At 51.4% G+C, this 24,390-nt stretch overlaps 12 protein-coding genes across 12 annotated transcripts; 8 read left to right on the top strand and 4 right to left on the bottom strand.

The window, feature by feature from the left end:
- Window positions 1–1,992: 1,992 nt before the first annotated feature.
- On the top strand, window positions 1,993–4,080 carry MYCFIDRAFT_96822 (uncharacterized protein; the record flags this gene model as incomplete). Its single annotated transcript, XM_007922994.1, has 3 exons — window positions 1,993–2,764; window positions 2,918–3,250; window positions 3,356–4,080. Coding segments are annotated over 3 exons (1,830 nt in total), but the record flags the coding sequence as incomplete, so codon positions are not given.
- A 309-nt stretch (window positions 4,081–4,389) lies between these two features.
- On the top strand, window positions 4,390–6,332 carry MYCFIDRAFT_184774 (uncharacterized protein; the record flags this gene model as incomplete). Its single annotated transcript, XM_007922993.1, has 5 exons — window positions 4,390–4,416; window positions 4,466–4,496; window positions 4,548–5,122; window positions 5,177–5,370; window positions 5,429–6,332. 5 exons carry the CDS (start codon window positions 4,390–4,392, stop codon window positions 6,330–6,332), a joined length of 1,731 nt encoding a protein of 576 aa, XP_007921184.1.
- A 415-nt stretch (window positions 6,333–6,747) lies between these two features.
- MYCFIDRAFT_98585 (uncharacterized protein) lies at window positions 6,748–8,130 on the bottom strand (the record flags this gene model as incomplete). The annotated part of the gene is made up of 2 exons (XM_007922992.1): window positions 6,748–7,946; window positions 8,001–8,130. Coding segments are annotated over 2 exons (1,329 nt in total), but the record flags the coding sequence as incomplete, so codon positions are not given.
- A 710-nt stretch (window positions 8,131–8,840) lies between these two features.
- Window positions 8,841–9,680, top strand: MYCFIDRAFT_85887 (uncharacterized protein; the record flags this gene model as incomplete). Its single annotated transcript, XM_007922436.1, has 2 exons — window positions 8,841–9,409; window positions 9,466–9,680. 2 exons carry the CDS (start codon window positions 8,841–8,843, stop codon window positions 9,617–9,619), a joined length of 723 nt encoding a protein of 240 aa, XP_007920627.1. The 3' UTR covers window positions 9,620–9,680.
- A 471-nt stretch (window positions 9,681–10,151) lies between these two features.
- Window positions 10,152–11,891, top strand: MYCFIDRAFT_54977 (uncharacterized protein). The gene is made up of 3 exons (XM_007921929.1): window positions 10,152–10,357; window positions 10,431–10,487; window positions 10,552–11,891. The coding sequence occupies exons 1-3, from the start codon at window positions 10,286–10,288 to the stop codon at window positions 11,752–11,754; spliced, it is 1,332 nt and encodes a 443-aa protein (XP_007920120.1). The 5' UTR covers window positions 10,152–10,285; the 3' UTR covers window positions 11,755–11,891.
- Window positions 11,892–11,935: 44 nt separating this feature from the next.
- Window positions 11,936–12,788, bottom strand: MYCFIDRAFT_209650 (uncharacterized protein). The gene has a single exon (XM_007922991.1). The coding sequence runs from the start codon at window positions 12,712–12,714 to the stop codon at window positions 11,998–12,000; it is 717 nt and encodes a 238-aa protein (XP_007921182.1). The 5' UTR covers window positions 12,715–12,788; the 3' UTR covers window positions 11,936–11,997.
- A 157-nt stretch (window positions 12,789–12,945) lies between these two features.
- On the top strand, window positions 12,946–14,859 carry MYCFIDRAFT_201320 (uncharacterized protein; the record flags this gene model as incomplete). Its single annotated transcript, XM_007922990.1, has 5 exons — window positions 12,946–13,071; window positions 13,455–13,459; window positions 13,578–13,608; window positions 13,702–13,880; window positions 13,942–14,859. 5 exons carry the CDS (start codon window positions 12,946–12,948, stop codon window positions 14,786–14,788), a joined length of 1,188 nt encoding a protein of 395 aa, XP_007921181.1. The 3' UTR covers window positions 14,789–14,859.
- A 210-nt stretch (window positions 14,860–15,069) lies between these two features.
- On the top strand, window positions 15,070–16,619 carry MYCFIDRAFT_209649 (uncharacterized protein). Its single transcript, XM_007922989.1, has 3 exons — window positions 15,070–15,811; window positions 15,862–15,946; window positions 16,047–16,619. Exons 1-3 carry the CDS (start codon window positions 15,136–15,138, stop codon window positions 16,219–16,221), a joined length of 936 nt encoding a protein of 311 aa, XP_007921180.1. The 5' UTR covers window positions 15,070–15,135; the 3' UTR covers window positions 16,222–16,619.
- Window positions 16,620–16,705: 86 nt separating this feature from the next.
- MYCFIDRAFT_62598 (uncharacterized protein) lies at window positions 16,706–17,341 on the top strand (the record flags this gene model as incomplete). The annotated part of the gene is made up of 3 exons (XM_007922053.1): window positions 16,706–16,794; window positions 16,848–17,084; window positions 17,152–17,341. The coding sequence occupies 3 exons, from the start codon at window positions 16,706–16,708 to the stop codon at window positions 17,339–17,341; spliced, it is 516 nt and encodes a 171-aa protein (XP_007920244.1).
- A 124-nt stretch (window positions 17,342–17,465) lies between these two features.
- MYCFIDRAFT_213065 (uncharacterized protein) lies at window positions 17,466–20,053 on the bottom strand. Its single transcript, XM_007922988.1, has 3 exons — window positions 19,741–20,053; window positions 19,328–19,669; window positions 17,466–19,260 (listed from the first exon to the last, which is right to left on the bottom strand). The coding sequence occupies exons 1-3, from the start codon at window positions 20,035–20,037 to the stop codon at window positions 17,728–17,730; spliced, it is 2,172 nt and encodes a 723-aa protein (XP_007921179.1). The 5' UTR covers window positions 20,038–20,053; the 3' UTR covers window positions 17,466–17,727.
- A 1,339-nt stretch (window positions 20,054–21,392) lies between these two features.
- MYCFIDRAFT_205838 (uncharacterized protein) lies at window positions 21,393–23,177 on the top strand (the record flags this gene model as incomplete). Its single annotated transcript, XM_007922987.1, has 10 exons — window positions 21,393–21,598; window positions 21,628–21,645; window positions 21,671–21,887; window positions 21,914–21,947; window positions 21,990–22,008; window positions 22,037–22,129; window positions 22,177–22,216; window positions 22,265–22,320; window positions 22,349–22,546; window positions 22,577–23,177. The coding sequence occupies 10 exons, from the start codon at window positions 21,393–21,395 to the stop codon at window positions 22,587–22,589; spliced, it is 894 nt and encodes a 297-aa protein (XP_007921178.1). The 3' UTR covers window positions 22,590–23,177.
- MYCFIDRAFT_54971 (uncharacterized protein) lies at window positions 22,078–24,048 on the bottom strand. The gene is made up of 2 exons (XM_007921928.1): window positions 23,729–24,048; window positions 22,078–23,645 (listed from the first exon to the last, which is right to left on the bottom strand). Exons 1-2 carry the CDS (start codon window positions 23,984–23,986, stop codon window positions 22,656–22,658), a joined length of 1,248 nt encoding a protein of 415 aa, XP_007920119.1. The 5' UTR covers window positions 23,987–24,048; the 3' UTR covers window positions 22,078–22,655.
- Between the last annotated feature and the right edge of the window lie 342 nt (window positions 24,049–24,390).

Raw genomic sequence — 24,390 nt, 5'->3', positions numbered from 1 at the left:
TTTCGATAATAAGCGCTTATTACTAGATAAAGTCGCTTCTAAAGCACTCGGCCTAGGACTAGTTAAAGAGGCTCTTATACTCTTTAAACCGCAAATAGGAGGGAAAGCAATAAAGCAGCTACTAATCTATTACCTTAAAATCTATATCTAACAATAGCGGAAGCCGTAGCAATAAAGGCAACTAAAGTAGAAGCACCGGCTAAGTACTCCTACTACGAGTAGTAGCGCGAGTGCTATAGCGAGTTAGGACGGGGTTGTTCTATCTATAGAGATTAAGTAAGAGAAGCTATAGAAGGAGAAGGTAATCGATACAAAAAAGCCGCCTAAGTTTATTAACCTAAGCGGCGAGGACACCGCGAGGCTACCGCGAGTTACGCCTATTCTAAAAGAGTCGAGCGAAGCTAAGAACTAGCAAGATAGCTAGCAAGATAGCTAGCAAGATAGCTAGCAAGATAGCTAGCAAGATAGCTAGCAAGATAGTTAGTAAGATAGTTAGTAAGATAGTTAGCAAGATAGTTAGTAAGATAGCTAGCAAGATAGTTAGAGCGGATAGAAGAGTTAGAAGCTAAAGCGTACTTAGAAGCTAGTTAATCTATTGTCTATAGAGATACGATCGAAGAAGAAAGGAAATAGAAATATAGACTCGTAGTAGACTCGTAGTAGACTCGCTATAGAACTCGCTATAGACTCGCTCCTTAAACATTATCTACTAGTAGCTCGCGATCGCTATTTAGCTATAGCTCCTTCTATATCGTATATATATCCTTAGACTTAATAATAGCCTTATTCTTAAGCTATTTGAACTACGAGAGGCAATATCCTTCTAACTTATCGAACTTAGCTTCTAATACCTTAATCTTTGTTTCTAATATAGCATTCTTTACCTCTAATATAGCATTCTTTGCCTCTATAGCCTCGACTCGCGCCTATATCGCGGCTAGCTCGCTATTTCTATCCTCTTCTTCAACCTTAATCTCGCTAGTAGTATAGCTACTCTTGCCCTAATACTTATAATAAGCGTAGACTCTCTCTCCTTCGATATCTAGTACGCGATACTTATAGCCGTTATTATAGCGAGTATAGAAGTAATATAGCGATAGTACTAGCTTTCCTTACTTAGTCTCTATAATAATACCCGTAGCCGAGTATTTACGTAGTCTGTTTAATACTACCTTCTTCTTTTATAGATTTGCGGTATCGTCGAGGAGGTCTTACTATATCTACTCGCTATAGTACTAGAAATCTTTCGTATTTATAGTCGTAGGACGTCGAAGGCTAGAGCGAGTTAGTAGCGAGTCTATAGCGATACGCCTCTTAGCTTATAATAAATATAGTCCTCCTACTAGTAATATAGGTACTAAATCGGGTACTAAAGCACCTATAGTAGCTATAAGAATAAGGTCGCGCGAAATACTAGTTATAGCTCGAAACGGTAGTAGTAGTAGTAACGCTGCTATCGCTATCGCTATCGCTATCGCAGTCGCTATCGTAGTCGCTATTAATAAGGGTATAGGAAGAACAATATAGCGAGTCTAGGCGCGAAGTTATAGCGAGTCTAAGTGAAGTTTGCGATATAGTAAGGAAGGCGCAATAATAGGAAGCGACAATGGACTAAAGTGAAGCTAAACCTCCATTGACAATCTAGTATGTATGGAGCTCCGTCCTGTGACGCCGAGCGGTCCGCAGATGACAACACCCGTGGTTAAGTTGCACTGCTTGTGCATCTTGACTGCATTGTCTTCTTGCATTGCATTGTATGGCGCTCGTCGCATGTGACATGACTTTCAATTGTTCTTGACTTGATATATTGATGCGGCAGATCGGAATGTTGACAGGACCATCGCTTGCTTACAAGGTCACAGACTCACGGTGCCGTGCCGAGCAGCAGATGACCTCGCCAGCGTGCACGAGGCCCGAGCAGACTAAGATAGAATAGCATTGGGCTGTTCGCAGGTGCGGCTGCATCAGTGCGACGCCTACCTTCTCACCACCATGGCAGAACTTCACGACGCTCTCCGGTACCTGGGTCCAGTGGATTGGAGCGATGTGCCCAAAGACCAAGAAGCCCTCGAGCAATATCTGACCGACTGCTTCGCTGCCGGCGAGCTGATCTGTAACTCGGTCCCTCCGTTGGCTGATGGAACGCCATTCAATGCCTCGAAGCCTCACCACGATACGCCCAACTCAGCGTCATCGCACAGAGACATACACCCGTCCGCTGCACGATCGCCCCCGCCACACCCCGACCATGAAGCCCTCCAGAAGCATTGGGGGAAGCCCATGAAGTTCAATCAGAAACAGAATCCGCTCAAGATCTCGCTGTACAAAATGGCTGGGCACGATAGACATGGCGCTTGGTTTGCGCGCAGATGTGTGACCGAGGGTCTAGGCTTTGCGAAGTTCAAAGCGGCCATGATGCGCGAGCTCGCGGAAACGATGACAGTTTCGGGTGGGCCAGGGGCAGGAGCAATACGTGGACTTGGAGCAGACCGTCGCCTTGAGAGAGTTGAGGTACCTGGGATAGGCAAGCTCGAGGTGTTTCAGCTCAGTGCTCAATTCCCGGGGCCTGTCACTCCCAGAGATTTCGTGACTCTACTGCTCAGCGGAGACCAGGTTCTCTCGGAGAAGAGCGCAGCAGCTGTGGACGGGACCAAAGGGCACGTGCCAAGGCACTTCATGGCAGTTTCGAAGCCAGTCGAACATCCAGACGCTCCCATTCGCGCGGGCTTTGTTCGAGGTCACTACGAATCAGTAGAGTTGATTCGTGAGGTGCCTTTGACCACAGCCAAGGCCAAGTCTACATCGGATTTGCTCATAAAAGCAGAGACTCAGCCCAAAGGTCGGGACCGAGGTCACACTGTTGGACTAACCGCCTCGGAGAGTACGGATGCGATTGTGGAACCACGGAATGCGTCAGGTGGAAATGCTTCGTCTTCTTCTGGTGATCCTGAACTCAATCCTGTGGAATGGGTGATGATCACTAGGTCTGATCCTGGAGGCGGCATTCCGCGCTTCTTAGTCGAGCGAGGTACTCCAGAGACCATGCTGGAAGATGTCCACAAATTTTTCAATTGGGCCTGTGCTCAAGATCACATTCCTCATCCAGACGAAGATTTAGACAAGCAAGGCGAAGTGTCAGTTGGACAGGCAGAAGCAGATGGTGCGCCTCTGGCACCTTTCGAAGAGACTAATGGCAATGCGATGGAGCAGACAAAATCAAGGATGGCGACTGCTGGCTCTGCCAACGAACGTCCAGACACCGCGACGAATGAAGCTGCAACTGAACCAACGACGACCAATCCGCAAGCTACTCAAGGCGGAATCTTCACCAACCTTACAAGTGCGATTGGGGCAGGTTTCGATGCGTATGCACCGGCAGCAGTCTCGAACATGGTTCATGCACAGCTCCGCGTATCTGAACAGCTATCCGATGACTCTTCTGACACATCTTCTGTGGACTCATTTCTGTCTGCGGAGGAGATAGGTCGAGTGACAACAGCGCCAGAGACTCGTTCAGAGGACTCAGTTGAGACTTTGAGCATTGCAAGCGGCGATCATTCGGAGACTTCTGGCAGACCTCTCTCACGTCATGAGAAGGAGGTGAAGAAGCTGACAGAGAAGCGTGAAAAGTTGGAGCAACAATTGGCTAAGAAGCGCATGGCAGAGGAACAAAAGACAAGGCAGGCGCACGTGAAAGAGCAAAGTGAAGCCGACAAGTCCAAGGAGAAGCTAGAGAAGGATTTGAAGAAGACGGAAGAAAGACATCGGAAGGAAATGGAGAAGCTCGAAGCAAAGAAGGCGAAAGAGATGCGCAAAGCCGAAGAGAAGCGGCGGAAGAAGGATGAGCAGAGCAAGCTGTCTCTGGTTTCGCGAGAGCGTGACGAATTTCGGAGCCAAGGAGACTTGCTCAGGAGAGAGAATGGCATTCTTCGAGAGCAAGTTGCGGAGCTGCAAGCGCAGAACACCAGAATGTCTATGGAACTCGGGAAACTCGGTGGTCAGGAGACTCTCAGGAGTATTTCAGATGAGTACGGCCACAGGCGAACTGGAAGCCTGAAAAGTACAACTTCGGGCCGCTCGGAGTCGGTGCCGAAGGGCATGGACAAGAGAGTGGACACTGGCGTTCGGTCGCGGTAGATGTGGGCATGATGCTTCCATGCGAGCGTCGACTGCAGTAATGTTCTTATGATCAATAGACGACAGTGAGTTGGGAAACAGCCACACCAAACACCGTGAATTCTTCCGCCGTGAAGCTTCTCAAGCATTTCACATTAGCCGACGGCCGTCGCTTTAGCCTTGAGAATTTTGCCAGGGTCGCGACTGAGCTGACGCCAGCTTAACGCACATAACACAACATTCAACAGACTGGCTCTTCAAAGTTCGTACACCATGGCTGACGGTGGCGCCTTGTACATGGTGTGTAGAGCACTCCGTTGATTCACGAACCAGAGCTGACATATCATAGGGCTTTGATCTCTCAACGCAACAATTGAAAGGTACTGGCTGGCACGAGCCAACGTGCTCCGAGTCCTGCTGACTGGAACCAGGCATTGTCGTTGACTCCAAACTCAGACTAACACATGAAGCCAAGGTCGACTTCGATGCGGATCTAAGCAAATATGGAATCCAAAAGGGTGTCCTTACGAATCCGGCAGAAGGCGAAGTCTTCGCTCCACCCGCAATGTGGCTCGAGGCCTTGGACCTTGTTCTGGAGCGACTCAACGCAGCAAAGCTCGACTTCAGTAAGATCAAAGGTGTCTCCGGTGCCGGCATGCAACATGGCACAGTCTTCTGGTCGAAAGATGCAGAAAAGCTGTTGGGCAGGCTAGACTCGAACAAATCTCTGGTCTCGCAGCTTGGTGCTGAGCATGGAAACGGAGGCGCTTTCGCTCATGAAATGAGCCCAAACTGGCAGGATGCTAGTACGCAAAAGCAATGCGATGCATTCGACTCCGAACTTGGCGATCCCGACAAACTCGCCTTCACGACGGGCAGCAAAGCTCATCACCGTTTCAGCGGACCACAGATTCTGCGATATCGATTGAAGCATCCTCAACACTACGAACAGACCGCGCGAATTTCTCTCGTCTCCTCGTTCCTTGCGTCGACACTCCTTGGGAAGGTGAGAGCATCACCTGATGGAAGCGCGATCTGACACGCTGACGCTGAAGCCTAGATTGCTCCCATGGATATCAGCGACGTCACTGGGATGAACCTCTGGGATATCAACGCAGGGACGTGGCATGAAAAATTGCTGGCGCTCGCTGCAGGTGGTATCGACAACGTATCGGAGCTGAGGCGGAAGCTCGGAGAAGTTCCAGAAAGCGGTGGCGACAGTTTGGGATCGATTAGCAAGTACTATGTTTCGCGGTGAGTTTCGTCAAAAGTCGGCGGCCTTGCAGGTCGGTGCTGACTTCTGTGCAACCAGCTACGGCTTCCCTACAGATTGCCAAGTCATCCCTCACACCGGCGATAATCCAGCAACTATCTTGGCATTGCCATTAAGGGCCTCCGACGCAATAGTTTCGCTGGGGACAAGCACGACGTTTCTGATGTCTACGCCCGAATATAAACCGGATCCAGCATACCATTTCATGAACCATCCGACCACCCCAGGCTTATACATGTTCATGCTATGCTACAAGAACGGCGGACTAGCTCGCGAGAAGATTCGCGACCAAATCGACGAGTCCACCAGCTGGGATAAATTCAACTCGATCGCGCTTTCAACTCCGCCGCTGTCTCAACAGGGAGATGGAGACATGAGAATTGGCCTATATTTCCCCCGGCCCGAAATCGTCCCTAACCTTCCTGCCGGTCAATGGCGGTACCTGTACAATCCAGAGACGGAGGAGTTGAAAGAGGTCTCGTCTGACATTTGCCCAGATGACGCTCGCAATATTATCGAATCGCAAATGCTGTCCTGTCGACTTCGATCACAAAAACTCGTCAAAGCCGAGAAAGATCCGAAGACGGGCGAGACCTTACCTCCTCAGCCACGTCGCGTGTACCTGGTCGGAGGAGGCTCTGCCAATGAAGCTATAGCCAAGATCTGTGGTGAAGTGCTGGGTTCTGTCGAAGGTGTCTACACGCTCGACATCGGAGGCAATGCATGCGCTCTCGGCGCAGCGTACAAAGCAGTCTGGGGTTGCGAGCGGAAGAAAGGACAGACATTCGAAGACCTGATCGGAAGTCGATGGGATGAGGCGAGCTTTGTCAAGCGAGTCGCAGACGGATATAAGAAAGGCGTGTTCGAAAAATATGGCGAAGCCGTCAAGGGTCTTGACTTGATGGAGAAGCAGGCATTGAAGAGCTCCAAAAAGTCAGCTTGAGAGCCTTATGCATTCTTGATCGCAATAAGTATGGGTCAAATAATCAAACTCCAACGAATTGACAACATCAATGACAGTCTTTGCGAGAAGAGCTCCCCTGCTCAACACACGCCTGGTTCCCCTCGACCACCCCTTGTTTCCATCCCTTCTTCCAACTTCGCAGTGCGACATTCGTGTTCAACCACGCATCAGCTTTTTTACCACCTTCAAAGACACCGTAGAATCAGCTACAGTTGGCTTTCCTGTGTGCTAGGCGAGGCATGCCAACCTGAATTTTGACGGCAATGCTGCCATGTTTAAGGAGCGACGGCCTGATGTGACAGCCTTTCAGTCTGTTCCATTCTTAGACGTTTCCATTTGTAATCTCGATTGTGTTGGTGAATTCCGTTCATCCGGAAATCAAGGAGATTCACGTTGGAACCCATAGCTTCCTAGAGCCACGGGTACTATTTGGGGCTCCTCGCGAGATCGGTCGCGTGAAGCTATTTGGGTCGATTTGGCTAGCTGGGGTGGCAGTCTCGGTGGAGGCCACGGGTCCGTTGTTGAAGCCTCCGCGACCTTGGAACGGACCTCCGCCACGACCCCGTTGAGCGCCGCGGTAGTTCCCACGACCTCGAAAATTGCCTCGAGGCGCAAATGGCAAGGCGTGATGGCCTCGAGGTGAACTACGGTAACTTACGTGGCCCTCACGAGGCGATTTAGGTGGCAGATCTGTCTGGGCTGTCTTGTTGGTCTGCTGCGCCTGACCGCCGCGGCTGAAATCGTTCGGGTCGAGGACTTTCGATTGATGCTTCTGGAGCATGGCAGCAGGGGCCTTTGGTGGTTTGAAGAGTGGTTCCTTCTCCTCATCAAGCGCGACGTCAGTCGGCTTGCCCTGTGCTGGGGCTTCACATGATTGTGCTTCGAGGTTCTGGCCCTCCTTGTTCTGCAAAGCCAGCCTATTCTTGTAGTCACGATCCTCTCGACCGATCGCTTCACGAAGCTGCTCTAGCCTTTTTGTCTTGATGTCGAATCCTTTCGCAAAACTGACTTTCCTCGGATCATTGCATAGAAAGATGAAAGACTCGAGAGCAGCGACCGGGTCTACTTCTTGGTGGACTCGCCAGAGAATGTAATTGAATAGTGGCTGGAGAGGTTGCGGAACGCTAGCGCTCGATGAGGTAGGTCTGGTGCCAGCGAGAGATAGCGAGGCCATCTCATTGACAGGCGACATGCTTGCCTTCTGTGGGCTCGTGGGCGGGGATACGGGACTGGCGCTGGAATGCATGCTTCGTAGCGAAGACGGTGAAAGCGAAGGGGTGAGGTCCGAAGCAACGGAGCTCACAGATTCTTTGACGGGTTGTTCGCACTTGTCTGCGGGTCCGGCGGGATCCTCATAGGATGCATTGGATTCGACCAAGTCAAGCTCGTGCTCGTGATTGTTCTCAGAAAACAGCGTCCGTGGCACGACGAATCTTTCGACTTCAGCCCATCGCTCATAAGTCTCATCGGCGCCCTGTAAAGTCACGACATCGGGGAAGTTGGTAGTGGCTTCGTCAAGCCATTGGAGGGTCTCACGGACATCCTCAGAGTGTTTGTGCTTGCCATTCTTTTGGCGGCTCAACTCTTCAAGTGCTGTACCATGTTAGCGCCGCGATCAGATTGAGGCTGCGGCTGACGGTGACACACCATGAAGAGGCACAAACAGGCGGATTTGGCCATGCTTGACCCACTGCCGGATGCCATTTCTTGTACTTCTCTTAACTCCGGCCACTAGCGCCGAGTCATCGACAATGCAGTTGAACACCCTGCGAGCCGGCCGGAAGGCTGCTGGTCGGGATGCGCTCTGCGTCTGCGCGCCGTGCAAGGAGGCAGGTCGCGCGCGAGGGCGTGGGCGCATCTTGGCTTTGGCGACTGTAGTGGTGGTGATCGTAGTAGGAATAGCCGCGGACGGAGGTTGCTGCAACACTTTAGATCAGACGGGTACGCCTGACGGGTGACGATGTGCTCAGAGCGATGGTATACGTGAGTGCGGGAGTGAGGACATTGGCGTGAGACCAATGAGCTGTGAGGAGAATATGCTGGAAGAGTGAAGAGCGAGTGAGAGGCAGCCGCACCGTGTCCGTGTCTGCCATTGCTTTCATGTGTTGAGGCAGGTGAAGATGCGATTGATATGGACTGCTAGGCGCATCGCTCGGCTTGCTCAGCAAGGTCAGGCAGCGCTTCTGCCGCCGGAGCAGAAGCTGATCATGCTGTTCGGAGAGGCAGTGTGTCGTTGTCAGCGCACTCAAGCACGGCTGTGTCCAGCATGTTCGCGGTTCGAGCTCGCCGAAGCGGATTATCGATGCGACAGTCGGCGTGGAGTGGAGAGAGGTCGGAAGTCACGCCAAGCAAGGCCAAACCAGGATTGTCCAACCGACGACAACTTTATTTTTATTCCTCGCCAAGTCGAAGCAAATGGCCATCCCATCATCATGTCCAGCGCCGCTCCCTGACTCTTACGACAATTCGTGATGCTTTGGCACAGACATGCACTCCATACTGATTTCTGGCGCTGCAAGTGGCCTCGGAGCAGCGTTCGTTGCTGCCTACGCGCAGCAGCGAGACGTGAACATCATCGCCATCGATCGACGGCAATTCGAGCCGGCCAAGGCTAACATTCGCACCTATGTCGTCGATATAGCCAGCCAGGATTCGATCAATCAATTTGCCAAAGCCATCGAAAATGAATCAATCTCTGTCCTGATTCACAGTGCTGGAATACGCGGCCTTGTCCCTGCCGTTGAAGATGAGCATCCGGACGATGTTCACGCTTGCGAGACTTTGCAGGTCATGGACTTCGAGACGATGACCAGGGCATTCACAGTCAACACCACAGGCACCTTCATGCTTCTCAGAGCACTCGTGCCGCATTTACGTCGTGCGCACGGCAAAGTTATCGTCATGAGTAGCCGAATGGGCAGCATTGGCAACAACCAACATCCGAACAAAGACGCTGGCTCAGCATACGCGTACCGCGCTTCTAAAGCAGCTTTAAATATGGTCGTCCGCTCGTTCGCTGCTGACGAGCCCGAGGTCGTCTTTGTCCTGTGCCATCCGTGAGTCACCATTGCTTCGCACTATACATCTCCGAAGCCCATCTAACAAGAAACAGTGGCCGTGTGGAGACCAGTCTGGTGAGATGCGTGGAGCGTGGTGCGATCACTGCCGAGGAAAGCATTGCTGCTATCCTGCCATTAGTAGAGAAGTGGACACACCTGGACAGCGGCAGGTTCTATGATCGATTCGGCCAAGCCATTGAATGGTAGACCATCCTAGGGTATATAAATATTGCAGACGATAGCCGAATGGTTCGCGCAGACTCTGAATAAGCAAAACACAATTCTAGAGCAGCTGAACTCGCAGCACTGCTTCGACCGACGACAGTATCTATCCTTGTATGCCAAGTCTATTGGCTGCGTGCAAAGACTGGGCCACGGGCACTTCAAACAGTCGACGACCGCAGTATGCTGCTGGAGGAAGTGCTTGGAGGGCAGAGAACTAGGGCTGAATCGCAGAAGAGTGCAAGTTTCCATCTTTGCACAAGTCATTGCATTTGACCTGATCTTGCGCATCATCGAAGCGGCGACCTGTCGACGGCTCGTGTTCATCTGTATATGCCAAAGCTGTATGCAGCGATTAAAGGCGTCCATGTTGAATTATTGTTAGCGAAGACGAGGCGAGGCGAGATCGTGGGCAGTCACGCTAGGTTCTAGCTTGTGGGGTGTCATGTGCATGGCGCTAAAAAGTAGGGGAGACGTTTCGAATCGAACTACCACCTGCATTTGATCGTAAGATACAACAATTGCGGTCGCGCTACGAATAAGAACACCACCTGAGAGAATTCGGCTGTCAAACTCTTCCACGTGACCTAAGTACGTTCGCGCTCTGCAAACCACTCCCTCCAAGTCTCCGACTCGTTCGCTTCGACGACCATGGCATCCACGCTGCAGGTGCCCGTTCGAGGAAAGGCAGGCAATGCTCCTGTCACCAAGGCAGTAATTCTGGTACGAGCTTGAAGGGAATTGCAACTCGACATTCTAGCAAGAGTTGAAGAGGCGACGGCTAAGACATCGGCAGGTTGGTGGGCCTTCACGAGGTACCAGATTCAGACCGCTCTCGCTGGACTTGCCCAAGGTACGGATATCAGCGACAGGCATACACCTTTTCCTTCTGCTCACCCACTCACGATCGCGAGTAGCCTCTCTTCGAAGTCGCCGGCCACCCGATCATCTCGCATTGCTTTGCAGCCATTACTCGAGTGCCTGAAATCCGCGAGGTCTTCATCGTCGGATACTATGACGACTCGGTTTTCCGCGACTTCATAAAAGACAGTTCGCGCACACATCCACAGATCAAGATCCAGTACTTGCGCGAATACCAGGCACTGGGCACTGCGGGCGGTCTCTACCACTTCCGCGATGCAATTCTTAAGGGCAGACCAGATCGCTTTTTCGTCCTCAATGCCGACATTTGCTGCTCGTTCCCACTGGAACAAATGTTGAGGCTGTTTGAAGAGAAGGACGCCGAGGCCGTGATTCTGGGAACACGAGTGCCCAATGACGCAGCAGCCAACTTCGGATGCATAGTCAGCGATGCACACAGCAAGAGAGTGCTGCACTATGTCGAGAAGCCGGAGTCACACATCAGCAACTTGATCAACTGTGGTGTGTATCTCTTCTCCACAGAAGCAATCTTCCCTAGCATCAAGACTGCCATCAAGCGCCGGACAGACCGACCGCGCCTGGTATCATATCCTTCTTCGGACGCACTGGATGCTCAGTACATTCCAAACCCAGCCGATGATGATGACAAAGAGAACCAGGTCATTCGGCTCGAGCAGGACATTCTTTCAGATCTTGCCGACAGCAGACAATTCTACGTTTTGGAGACCAAGGACTTCTGGCGTCAGATCAAGACTGCTGGCTCTGCTGTACCAGCCAACGCCTTGTATCTGATGAAAGCATTTCAGCAACAATCAGAGGAGCTCGCCAAGCCCTCGGCGAACATCCTTCCGCCTGTCTTCATCCACCCAACGGCACAGGTAGACCCAACCGCGAAACTCGGTCCAAACGTATCCATTGGCGCCAATGCTGTCGTTGGCGCCGGAGCCAGAATCAAGGAGGCCATCGTTCTGGAAGGTGCCGAGATCCGGCACGATGCTTGCGTTCTGTATGCCATCATTGGCTGGAGTAGTAGAGTGGGTGCGTGGGCGCGTGTCGAAGGCACTCCAACACCTGTGCGAGAGCACAGTACATCAATCGTCAAGAACGGAGTCAAGGTGCAAAGCATTACTATCCTTGGAAAGGAATGTGCCGTTGGTGACGAGGTCCGCGTGCAGAACTGTGTGTGCTTGCCATACAAGGAGCTCAAGCGCGATGTTGCCAACGAGGTCATCATGTGAGCGTTCAGCGTAAGATTGGGAAGGGTAATGTCATGGAACAAAAGCAGAGTGCAAGCTTAGAGCGACCAAGAACGCCACATAGACTTCAGATGCATATTGGGATAGAGAGCGAGAAAATACCTTGCGTGTCAAGGCCGCAACGGCGAGCAAAATGCACTTCCGTAACGATGATCCTACTGAACGCTTGGCAAATGGGTATCTTTGCTGCATACAAATATCACGCGCGGCCATGGAAGACCCCGTTCAACACTCTTTAAAACCCTCTCCGCGCCCATCCCAGCCGAGTAAACGATTCGCAAAATCATTCACAAATCCAGCATCTTCTACATCATGACCATCTCGCTCCAATTCATTCGCATCTTCGCGCACGGCGCCTGAATGATACGCCCGGGCTGCCGAGAAAGGACACCCTGGAGTAACATTTGCTACCGGAGGCTTGCCTTGCACAAGCTGAGCGTAGCCTAGACCATGCTCCGGAGAGCCAGAGATACCTTCTCTGACCATCCTTTCCACCGAATGGCTGCTCTCCGATTCATCCAGTGACGACCCATTTAGTGCGTGCAACATTCCGCATCTGGACACATTGCCACCAACACATGGTGATGACGCTTTGCCTCGAGACTCGCCCATGACCAATCCTAGGATCAGGCGCGCATCGATGTTAGATTCTGTCGACACTTTGAGAATGGCTTGTTGTATGTGGTGTTGAAGATATGTGTTGCCGCCGTTGCTTGTTAGGATTCGTTCGCGGTTGATATTCCACAGCTCTGAAAAGGACAGCCAGAGCTTAGGTGGTGGATAGCTTTCAATGTTCTCTTTGAAGCATCGGTAGGTATACACAGGCTCTGGGCCTCGCCTGCTGTCCGCGAGGACATCTTGATGCGCGTGATCTTGGGGTTTATCATTGAGTGCCAGGGCACCCGAGCTGGCTACTAGGAGGAAGACCTCGATTGGCAGCATTGTTGACGTTCTTGATGCCGACTAGTGTGCACTCGGGTATTGTTGTTGGTGATCTCCAGCAAAGGCGGTGTTCTTCAAAAAGCCGGAGTCACAGGGTCGGGGCCAATGTCGGGTCCTTGTATATATCACATCAGTCGTATGAATGGTGCAATTGGGCATGCCGGGCTCGTCATTCGCCGTGCATGCGGTCAGCTGTCCAAGAGCAAGCTTGACTGCAGATGGCGAATTATCATGCAACGAGAGCCGGTGGTCTACGGTTCAGGCGAGAAGATGGAGCTTCTCCGCCATTGCTCGAACAACGATGCATGGCGGCGGAAAGTCGAGGGTCGTGTAGGTGCTATGCTATACGAGCAACACGTGAGCAGTGAGCAGCGATCCCTAGGTTATTTAATATTGGTGTTGCGATACCAGCCACTTTAAGCTTTCGCTAATGCACATCTGGAGCCGACCTCGGCGAATATTGTCCAAGCTCGCTGCCAGGTACAACGGAATCTTGTAGGGAGTATTGAACTTTCTGTGCCTTGCCTTGCGCTACCTCCATTCAGGCCCTCAGGCAGCAAGGCTTGGCTGGAACAGCCGCCTCGCTTGCACGTGTAGCCAAGCGCCTGAATGGAGGTAGGCCTTGCGTAGCGTAGCTTGGGACGGTAATCATCGCTACAATGGCTTCGCAAAGGGCAATTCGCATAGGTGAGGACATGACCACCACACAACACGCTCAACACATACTGACCATTCTCCAGGGTATGTACACCTTCAGCATGCACACTTCTGCCATGGGGTCGTCTCTTTGCATTCATGATGGAAGACATTACTTCTGCTTGGCCCATAAACAATGGCTGACTCTGCGACGCTGCTATCTGTAGGCTAATAGCTGGCGATGGTATTGGCCGCGAGGTGGGTCATCACCAGGCGTAGACGACGAGAGATCACAGACTACAGCTAAGAATCTACATTCTTGGTATGATTGCTGACCTTGCACTCTTCCAGGTTATTCCAGCTGGCCGACGACTATTAGAAGCTCTGCCAGCCTCTCTCGGCCTCAACTTCTCGTTCGTGGACCTCGACGCTGGCTTCGAAACTTTCAAGCAGACGGGTGTCGCTCTACCTGACAAGACTGTCGAAACCCTCAAAAAGGAATGCGATGGCGCATTGTTTGGTGCAGTGAGGTCAGTGATGGCATGCTGCTTTCTTTCAGCACAATCACATGCTAACCTCTTCGTTCTGCAGCTCGCCAACCACACCGACAAAAGGCTATAGCAGTCCAATTGTCGCCCTCCGCAAAAAGCTCGATCTCTATGCCAATGTTCGCCCTGTGAAATCGGTCGCACCAACGCCTGCTTTCCCGGACCCAATCGATCTAGTCATTGTTCGCGAGAACACAGAAGATCTCTATGTCAAGGAAGAGAAGACGTACGATGGCGAGAAGGGTAAGGTAGCGGAAGCTATCAAACGGATCTCTGAACATGCCTCGTCTCGAATTGCGACAATGGCGGGAGACATTGCTGTACGGAGACAGAAGGTCAGACAGACAACGGGGCAAATTGGGCAAAAGTCGATGGTTACTATCACGCACAAGAGCAACGTCCTCTCGCAGACCGATGGTCTTTTCCGTCAAACCGCACGAAAGGCTCTGGAACAGCCTCGATTCAAGGATGCTGGTATAGTGATCGATGAGCAGATCGTAGACTCCATGGTTTACAAGCTCTTTCGCGAGCCAAGTACGTACGATATTATTGTGGCACCCAACCTTTACGGCGATATCCTGTCAGATGGTGCGGCAGCTCTGGTCGGATCTTTGGGCCTCGTACCATCGGCCAATGTGGGAGACGGCTTCGCCATCGGAGAGCCTTGCCACGGCTCAGCTCCTGACATTCAAGGCAAAGGCATTGCAAACCCAATCGCAACTCTACGCAGCGTTGCGCTCATGCTTGAGTTCATGAACCATGAGGAGGCTGCTGCAAGGATTTACCAGGCGGTCGATGGAAATCTCGCTGACGGAAAGCTGCTGAGTCCTGACATGGGCGGCAAGGCTACAACGGAAGAAGTTCTGAACGACGTGATCAGACGTTTATGATATGTAGAGGGAGCTATATAAGACCCGTCCACGCACCATGCTATTGAAATCCTACGAACTTTTGAGCGGCGCGCATTTGAATCTCTTATCAGCGTCGCGTCTTTTCTTTGGTTATGACCAGTGATTTTCGTGTAAGAAATGGATGCACTTGTCACTTGATGCAATTGATTCGGATCATTCCGAAAGCGGCTCGAATGAAAGTCAAGTGCGGTGACGTCAAAGTTTGCCGTTGACCAAAACTCGCATTCACATGCACGACAAGCCGCATCATTCTGCGTTTCGGCGTCCGCTCAATACACACACATTACTAGGCGGGCAGATCTCATCTCGTACCCCGAACCGCAGCAATGGCGGACAAATACATTCTCAAAGTCACGGCAGGGCCTAATTACGAAGATCAGCAACCAGTTCCCGTGAACACCGAAGAATCGATACGCATATCTAACGAGCATCTCACCGCCGACCTGCGAATACGGGTCCAAAACTACCGCGGTTTACCTGAAGGCTCACCGAAAGCTTCGCCATACTTCGAGCATGAGAAGCACAAATCCGACTTATACTCGCTGGCTTTCACATTCACGCCCAAGGAAGACTTCAATGGTCACGATCTCGTTTTTGGAAATGACTTCGACCATCCAATCAGGGATAAGCTTCCTCCCGGATTCAATCAAGCATTCAAAATTGCAACGTGGTTCATAGATCCTGGTCTGTATGGAGATGTCTATGCAGACGAGCCCTACCTGTACGGACCACTCCTCAGCTCAATCAACACCTTCAGGATAGGGCCAAAAGACGACAAGGAACAGGAAAAGGTGGAAGAGGTGCGTGGAAACGAGAATGTTGTTGTATTCGAAGAGGGTGCAGACGGCGATGGTCAAGAGGTGCGAGACAGCTTAGGCCTTCCAGCTGAGGGTCCGGCGAGACAGAAGTTCTTCTTGACGGAGAAGCATCTGAAGGACATCACATTAGAAAAGAATAGGGAGTACTCTTGCGACTTTTTCAATCCGTATTTGGACTTCAATGGTAAGCTACCTGCGTTCAAGAAAGAGACAGAGCTAACAGTATATTCTCAGATTTCGCACTCCGCCTGCCAGGTTATAGCTTAATTCCTGGGATCACGATACCCATAATATCATACTGGGATGGTCAGCCACTTCGGTAAGTTACAGGCCCTAGTGCTTGCAGTAAACAGTATGCATAGTGAGGAGGGTGCTTTGCTTGTGCTATTGATGGTCTCGACTAACACTCAAACTACAAGCTCACACTCGCTCAGATATGTCCTCAAAAATCGCAAAACCGACGAGCCACTTCTCGTCATGATCTTCACGCTTCTGCCAAAGGAAGAACACGGATCCGGGAATGATGACGGGACTGTGAAAGTCCAGGACGTCGAGAAAGAGGCAGCGGGAAGCGAAAACGACGATCTGGACTAGAATAGCCGAGTGCAGCCATCTTCAGCCATTATAGATGCATACACTTCTTCCGACCTCTTCTCGGTGGAAACAGCGATTGCCGCTCGATCTGACACGAGATCGAAGTTGCAATTCGGATTTCAATAGAACTATTCTGGAGCGGACCTTGCACGCCTAGGAGAATTCGGCGGCAGCTTCGAAATTGGAGCGCAAAGGCCCACGGCGGCTTTACATAGACTCGTCAACATGGATAGAAGACGCGATGGTACAGTAGCACCAGATGAACAGCGCTGAAGAAGCCGGTCGAGTGGCAGAAAGAGAGAGAAGGCCACGCACTGCACTGGCAGTTTTCAAGATTCAAGTTGCTTAAGTTAGGTACGATAATTTGGTTTACAGTAATCAATATTTGACCAAACGAGCATTCGTACCTCGGCTCCGGAAATAATGACATCCTCGTCTATCTGCTACCACTTCTGACCACGCATAGCCCTTCAAATTCACGAACATGGCTGCACCATTAGGACTAGATCTCAAATCGAAAAAGGCGCGGAAGCGGAGTGATTATGTCTACCTCGAAGATTACAGGACAAGATGGTATATGACAGCGGCCTCGAAGTCCCCTTCATTTGCTGATTGAAAGCCGGCAGGAACGACAATGACATGTTCCATCACATGAACAATCCAATTTACGGTGTCCTGATCGACTCAATCATCAACTCATACTTAATCCAGAAGACTGGTTACAGCCCCGGTTATGCCGACCACAACTCCGAATTCATTGGGCTGGTCGGATCGAGTTACTGCGACTACTTTGGTGCCACACAATACCCCGGAGTCGTCAACATTGGTTTGAGAGTGGTGAAGTTGGGGAAGAGTAGTGTCATGTAAGTCGTTGTCCAGAATTCAAAAATCATTTCGCGATCCTTGACACAACCTGACATGGCATGGCAGGTATGAAGTGGGGATTTTCCAAGACGGTGAGGAAGAAATCAAAGCTGTTGGCGGCTTTGTACAGATCTGGGTCGAACGCAAATCGAATAAGGTCAAGGGAGAAGGGGTGCCGTCTCATGTTAGAAAACAGCTTTTGCCTTTGCTGAAAGGTAGTGAGCAAGATCCTGCTCTTCAAAAATCGAAGTTGTAGATAGATGCGTGGCTTGGGAAATTTATGCTCTCGATGGCTTGCTTATGCTTGCTGCAGCTTTGTGAATGGATGGACTTCATTTAGTATTTTGTGGTAGAGAGGAGTTTTCTGCAATACTGATATTGCTGTCGTAATCACTTCTTGTTGTGGTGTCAGTCAGTCAGTCTTCAGACAATGGCTGTTCTAGGTTGTTTCAAACGCTCTTGTAGACGAAGCGGTTCGCATGTTCCTACTAGGTCCAAGTCATGCTCCACAGGACAGATTTTTTGGCTACACTTGGAGAATCGCTAGTTGGCAAAAGCCAATCAATCAGTTTCATGATCATTATGAAACTTTGAATCCTGCCCAGCAAAAGTCACACATTGCATTGCTCAACTCATCACCATTTACCGCTTGGGACCTTTACCTCTTCTTAAACTGCCGAAGTCGAATTCATCTTTACCTCCGTCATCCGCCAGAAACTTACTGGCGCTCCCTGTTGGGGTATGAGTTGGAGTTCTGTGTGTAGCTTTCATGTCGCCGAAAAGGGACGCATTCCCCTTGTCTTGAGAAGAGGGAGGTATCCTCTTCCCATCCTGTCCTTCCCTCAAGCTTGTGTCCTGACCGAGCATGAATGAAAAGGGACTTTGCTCAAGTGAAGGGCGTGGAGTCGGAGATTTAGCTGGCGTGCTTTGGCCCTGCAGAAGGACCGTCTTGGACTCTTCATCAACATTAGTTGTCGAATCAGAGGCTGCGGTCTCTGGCTTGACATCTGTATGCGTTTCGGAATCGTCAAAGTCTTCAAATGTTGACGGATCGGCGAGAGCTGGCCGATGTGGAACAGCCGTTTCTTGTCCGGTCACTGGATCGTTCGTTAACTCAGGCAACCCGATTGCCTCTGTCTTCGAATGATCTGGATCCACTTCGGGCTCTTGCCGCGAGCTCGTAGCAATGTTTGTAGGGCCTTTTCCAGACTCTTGCGTGGCCTCATCCTCGGTAGGGAGTACCAAAGTCGGTTGGTCAAGGTAAACGTGCACAAATTGCACACGTGCAATAGCAGCACTGAGCTTCTCTACGTTCGCATTTGGAGTCGAATCATCATCATTTACTTGCTGGTCTCCACTGACGAGCCCTTGACACTCCCAAAGTTCATTGACAGCTTGTCCCAGCAGGATGGAAAGCCTCCTGTTACGTTCTTCCATTTCTCTCAGTCGCTCCAATACGCGTGGAGTTCCAGAGCGTCGCCAGGGTGGAGGTGATGGTGCTTGCGAGTCTCTGATCTCTTGAGCTTTCTTGTGAATGTCGTCTATCGTACTCCGCACTGCTTTTCCGATCCCCAGTCTTTCACTTTGGGCGAACAAGTTCTTAGCTGTGCTCTGCAAGACCGCTTCGATGTTGTTCCGGGAAGGCTTCGAGTGCCGAACACCAGCGTTCAGGCCTGAGAACTGCGTGATGTTTCTCTGAAGGGCAGGAGGTGTGGTGGGTCGATTTGAGCTGGTTAAAGGTCTGCCGGTGTATTTGAGAACCAAGTAGCTACTACCTTCAGCATTCATGTGATCTCGCAAATACAGTGCATCGAGTCCCAAAGCCTGGGCGGGCAAATCTTTGTCAAGATCAGGATATCGCAGCAGAAGTCCAAGAGCATTGTTGTAATCTGCATCCAGCAGGTGCCAGCGGATTCGTAGCAGCATGGCAAGACACATGTGGTCAACAAGCTCGAGGGAGGGATCTTCGGCGAATATGACGTCCCAGAGTGCAAGCACACTTTCAAACTCGAATTCCCGGCCAAATAAGAGCCTAATCCATCGTATGAGGAAGACTTGAGGCAGCACATCGAGACTTTCGAGATGTTTAACGAGATGCGGGTCGATCTCCGCCATCAGCTCGTTGAAAATATGTTTGCTTCTGGTGGCGATAGACACCGGTCCTTCTGAGATGTACTGAAATCCTTCTGTCAGAATTGGATCCTCGATTCTTCCAGACTAGCGAAGCCTTCAAACAACTTACGAATGTCTTCGCGCTCTGCATCACTTGACCAAAAAGGGCAAATGAATCGTGCTCTACGAATTCGGGGTCGAAAAGATGCTTGATTATGGCATCTTCGCCAAGGGTCTTGCTTGCCTCGCCCACGTCCACTGCCTCGCCCTCTACCACGCACAGGATCGGCGCAGCGAGTTCGTGCATGCCCTGCCTGTAGCCGACATCTGGATTCAGTTTGCAATATGTGAACAGCAGATCGGTAAGCATACGCCTGTGACTAGGCTGGCGCAGGATGGACTGGCGCTCGACATCCTGCACGATTTCTGCTCGGAGCTCTTCGTCTTTTCTCAATTGTTGCCAGGGAGAGGACTTTGAGGACTTAGCTTGCATCATATATGAGGCCAGAACAGCAGTTCAGCGTGCAAATGGAATTCTCATACCTCTGGATCCTGCGTGAGGGGATCAAAGCCAGAAGCGATTTCTTCGGGATTGTCTATGTGGCGAAAGAAATGTGCACGCAGTGAGTTGTAGGCCGATCGTGAGGAAGCAAGCGTTCGCTGCCAATCGTCAATGTCCAAAGTGTCGAAGAGAAGAAAGGCTTTCCAGCAGATGGATCGGAGGCCGCGGGTGGCGGCCGAGGTGTGTTCATCAAGTCGCACACCGTCCTTCAGCTCCCTGAGAGTCTTGTACTGCGCAAGTTCCTGCCAGCTGGTTTTGGCATCGTCAAGGCTTCTCATGCTGGATCTGGATCTGAGATGGTGGGTGGTCGATACGGTAGGTGAAGCCAGCCTTGGTGTGCCGTGTGCCGGGTGCCGGGTGCCGGGTGCCGGGTGCCGGGTGCCGGATGCCGTGTGCCGTGTGCCGTGTGTGGCAGTGGCAGTGGCGCAAATTGGCTTCGGCCCGGCGCCTCGTGCCCGAACTTTGAAATCTTGCCGATCGGCTTCAATCTCCGAAAGTGCCCCCTTCGTCCCTTCCCGACAGACTTGCTACTGCAATGACTCGCCTCGCCTGGCAGCGTCAAACGTCATCGAAGCTTGACACGCCGGCCCGCACGAGACGCCACGAAAGAGCTCGAGCGGTCTGGCAAAGGTACTACCATTTCAATACACTGCATCATTCTATCATCCTCATTGCCTCCAACTATCAGGAAGATCAGGTCGCAACCACCGTTTGTCTTTGCTACCTCATGCAATGGCACCGGCATCCTATGAAGTACCACCACGGAAGAGAACAGTACGAGCAGTGAGTCGCGCCATACTCAGCGTGCCTCTTCCAAACCCCAACTAAACACTCATTAGTGCGATCAATGTCGACGACGGAAAGTCAAGTGTAATGGGAAGCTGAGTTGCGTAGAGTGCGATGGCCTCGGGTCTGTACCATTCGCCTCGACTGTCCCATGATCTGCTAAATCTTTGCAGACTGCCGTGTTCATATGGCTCGCAATTCAAGCTGTCGCGAGGACCTTCCTACGTGAATCATCTCGAGAAAAAGATCGCAAGACTCGAGTATGAACTCAGGCGAGCCTCCGGACCACATCAACGAAGCCATGACACCATATTCAACGAACCTTCGACTATCGATGCCAGCAAATCACGAGAGGAGGATGTTTTCCCACATCGACCTGCTATTCAACATTCATGCGAACAATCGCCCAACCCTGACCTTCAGGGCCAATTGAAAGACTTCGAAAATCGTTGGATCAATGTGCACTCGTCCAATCATTTCCCGCGTCTGCAGCCAACTCTTCCCTCTGCCGAAACACCTCGATCCATAGAAATGTTCGATGATGCTACGTTGAACGTCTGGGTATGTCATGTCACCCGACCCATTTTATCTGATCAGGACTAATGATTGCAGATGCCACCGCCTCTAGAACCTTCAGTGGATGTCTACCCTGTCACAGGAACCCAGCCCTCGAAGACCAGCGAGCCCATCGCCATTGGTGCCCATCGCATTTCCAATGCACCCTGGGGCTGGAATCCATTCAATCCTGGGACTATGTGCACAGTCGCTACTGCGCTTCCGTCAACCGAATTCATACCTTGGTAAGAATACAGCATTACCAACAAAACGTTCGCATCTAATTACGAATATGACGGAAACGACGCGAGGCTTTGAGAGAATTTTGAGCGAAGTATGGCGCGATTGGGTGGAATGGAAGCATGCATCTTGCGTTGGTCGAGGTCTTTCAGGACCTTTGGTATTACATAGTGTGTATTATGGACAACTGGATCCACCGCGGTCCAGCTATAGAACGAGCTCGAAACAAATTGTCGTGCAACACCACCACTTCCCAATGTCCCCTCGTTAGCAAAGGCAGACTTCAGTGAAAGCGTAGATAATGCGTGCAGCATTTCGGGCATGTGTTAGGGCTACCCTTGGCGAAGGCGGTGTGCCGTCTCAACGTTATCATCAGCGCACGTCGATGCGGGTCCTGACTCACTACACGTGGAACCAAGTGGTCGGTGACAAATGGAGGTTCGCGCCTTTTCCCCCAAAGTACGATTGGGCCAGTAAAGTGATGTCCTGGCGATCGCTCTCGAAGAATACATGTACTTGTGCACCCACCTGGCTGAAGCTACAGTATGTCGAATGCTGCCATGCAGGACGCAGCGCGGCAATAGCGCTTGGCAGGCATTGAGCGACTGTAGGTAGTAGGCAGCTTTGGCCCACTGATCTCGCGTTTGAGCTGATCGAGCAGCTGTACGGTACATGCTCCTCGTGAATCGACCTGAGAACGCGGCGATGGATTTTGATGACTCTCACCGTAAGTAAAGACATAGTTTGCACCATGACGTCAATTCTGCTGTTACCGCCGGTGCTCGTGGAGTGAATGCGTTCAATGCACATTATTGTACTTGACCATGAAACCATAGGCTGTCGCGTCGACTGCGCAAATTTCGGCCCTACCATTCAGTCGGTACTATTATATATCATTAGAGCTCGGTCTGTGTGTGGCTGGAGACACACGACGAACAGGTTTATCCGACTTTTCCAGATGTGGCTCAAATTATCTGGTCGTGTCCCCTTTTCCCACAATGGCGGAAGCACCTTGGGATATGACGTGGTCAGATTCCGTCTTCTCGTGGCAGTGCATACTCTCTTAACCTTTGGCCAAGAGGGCGAAACTGATGAAAGTCATGGTACCTCAGTGGCCAAGAACATGGACAACATGAGATATGAGTGCCGGCGGCGAGTGCCATCTGTACTGAATACGAAAAATGGTGCCGACGCAGGGCCCCGATAGTCGACGGTTTGCTTGTGTTGAAAGCGAAGCCTCTGCTCCTGAGCGCAAGTACTTCCGTCGGGGTTTGCCTCCATCTACTGTTGAATCGTCTTGCTGTGGATGCCATCACTATACAGCAGCTGGAATCTCGGCTGTGGAGGATTTTGACGCTACTGGGTCGACAACTGCAGTCTCGGCCTTCATTGAAGACCAACTGGTCTCGCGATATGCTCCGCGCTCAAATGGCTTCATTGGAACCAGCCCATATTTCTCAAACATGACCTTGTCAGTATCCCAGCCAACTGCCTCCGTGGTCAACATCTTCTCTCCAGTGAACACAGCATTGGCACCGGCGGAAAAGCACAGAATCTGTTCGGCCTCACTCATGGTTGTTCGTCCTGCAGCGATACGGATAATTGTGGCCGGCATGACAAGTCGAGCAGTAGCAATGGTTCGCAGAATGGCATGAAATGATATGCGTTCCTTGTTGCTGTCGCCAAGGGGTGTGCCTTTGATCGGGACCAGAGCGTTGACCGGGAATGACTCTGGGTGAGCTGGGAGAGTCGAGACGGTGTAGATCAGGCCAACGTGATCCTCCGGTTTCTCACCTAAACCCAATATACCGCCTGAGCACACATTGATGCCAGCGTTTCGAACGTTTGACAAAGTTTGAAGTCGTTCATCGTAGGATCGGGTTGTGATGACGGATGGGTAGTGCTCTCGGGATGTATCAACGTTGTGGTTGTACGCCGTAAGGCCGGCTTCTTTGAGCTCATCCGCTTGGTTCTGATCAATCATGCCAAGCGTAACGCAGACTTCCATGTCCATGGCGCGAATCCCTTCAACCATGGCCTTGACGTTCTTGAGGCTGGTCTTGCGTCCCCGCATGTCTCGCCAAGCAGCTCCCATACAGAACCTTGTGCTACCGTTACTCTTGGCTATCCGTGCTGCATTGAGGACATCATCGACTGGCGACATCTTTGTGGCCTTTAGCCCAGTGTTGTAGCGGGATGATTGAGCACAGTACGAGCAGTCTTCACTACAACCTCCGGTCTTGATATTCATTAACGTGCACATTTGCACAGCCGAAGGAGAATGGAATCGCCGATGCAAGACACCCTACAAAGCGATCAACACCAACGTCGACTCCTACGCTGGCTTCACATGTGGCATTACAATCCCTGAAGCTGTCCTCAACGTACCGACTGATGTGCCAGCTCCATGAGCGGCGTATTGTAGATGTCCCGAATCTCATCTTTCGTCCAGTCGTAGCGTGGAGCACGGGCATTGACAGCGTTCCATAGTGCACTCTGGGCCTCTGGGGACGGGGGAGGAGTACTCGAGCTCGACAAGGGTGAGAAGGCGTCGTTGACAGGAGTGCTGAATGGTCGATTGAAGACGGTTGAAGCAGGTTGGAGGGAGCGAGCAGCAGCCCGTCTGGAGAGTGTTGTGAGCGACATGAGCAATAATCCTGACACCAAATCCTGCTGTACAGTAGAGTCAGGACTCAGGAGGATTGTGCTGTAGTCTGTAGGTAGTTGAGCGGCTTATTATTACATGGCACCAATAGCGGATGGCGGTCAAAAGAAAGTTCGCAGGTATCCGCGTCGCGCCGCCTCGCATCCCAATCACCAATGCTCAACTCATAACATAACCCCCATACCATCTCTCCCTCCATCTCGTCTCATCATCGCAACGACGTCTTCCTTCAAAGTTTACGCTCCATCTAATTATTGCCAACGCGCTGACTGCAGCTTGTGCTGACTGCAAATCTCCGCAGGTCCTCTTGGATGCCGCGGCGGAGAGATCCATCTCGGCCCGTCACCGTCACCGGAGAGACTGCCAAAAATACATCCGCGTCGCT

This window comes from Pseudocercospora fijiensis (genome assembly GCF_000340215.1).
Source record: "Pseudocercospora fijiensis CIRAD86 unplaced genomic scaffold MYCFIscaffold_1, whole genome shotgun sequence".
Classification (NCBI taxonomy): Eukaryota; Fungi; Ascomycota; class Dothideomycetes; order Mycosphaerellales; family Mycosphaerellaceae; genus Pseudocercospora; species Pseudocercospora fijiensis.
Note: the sequence above shows the minus strand (reverse complement) of the source record. Positions and strands in the feature narration are given on the sequence as shown.

Bases quoted from the DNA above. Each gene is read 5' to 3' on its own strand.
- MYCFIDRAFT_54977 (XM_007921929.1), top strand. From the start codon at position 10,286: ATGGCATCCACGCTGCAGGTGCCCGTTCGAGGAAAGGCAGGCAATGCT. The intron at 10,358-10,430 runs GTACGAGCTTGA...AGACATCGGCAG, and splicing joins TCACCAAGGCAGTAATTCTG to GTTGGTGGGCCTTCACGAGG. The intron at 10,488-10,551 runs GTACGGATATCA...GATCGCGAGTAG, and splicing joins TCTCGCTGGACTTGCCCAAG to CCTCTCTTCGAAGTCGCCGG.
- MYCFIDRAFT_54971 (XM_007921928.1), bottom strand. From the start codon at position 23,986: ATGTCGCTCACAACACTCTCCAGACGGGCTGCTGCTCGCTCCCTCCAA. The intron at 23,646-23,728 runs GTACGTTGAGGA...ATCGCTTTGTAG, and splicing joins TGGAGCTGGCACATCAGTCG to GGTGTCTTGCATCGGCGATT.
- MYCFIDRAFT_209650 (XM_007922991.1), bottom strand. From the start codon at position 12,714: ATGCTGCCAATCGAGGTCTTCCTCCTAGTAGCCAGCTCGGGTGCCCTG.
- MYCFIDRAFT_213065 (XM_007922988.1), bottom strand. From the start codon at position 20,037: ATGAGAAGCCTTGACGATGCCAAAACCAGCTGGCAGGAACTTGCGCAG. The intron at 19,670-19,740 runs GTATGAGAATTC...AAGTCCTCAAAG, and splicing joins CCCTCACGCAGGATCCAGAG to TCCTCTCCCTGGCAACAATT. The intron at 19,261-19,327 runs GTAAGTTGTTTG...GAAGGATTTCAG, and splicing joins TGCAGAGCGCGAAGACATTC to TACATCTCAGAAGGACCGGT.
- MYCFIDRAFT_209649 (XM_007922989.1), top strand. From the start codon at position 15,136: ATGGCGGACAAATACATTCTCAAAGTCACGGCAGGGCCTAATTACGAA. The intron at 15,812-15,861 runs GTAAGCTACCTG...GTATATTCTCAG, and splicing joins TCCGTATTTGGACTTCAATG to ATTTCGCACTCCGCCTGCCA. The intron at 15,947-16,046 runs GTAAGTTACAGG...TCAAACTACAAG, and splicing joins TGGGATGGTCAGCCACTTCG to CTCACACTCGCTCAGATATG.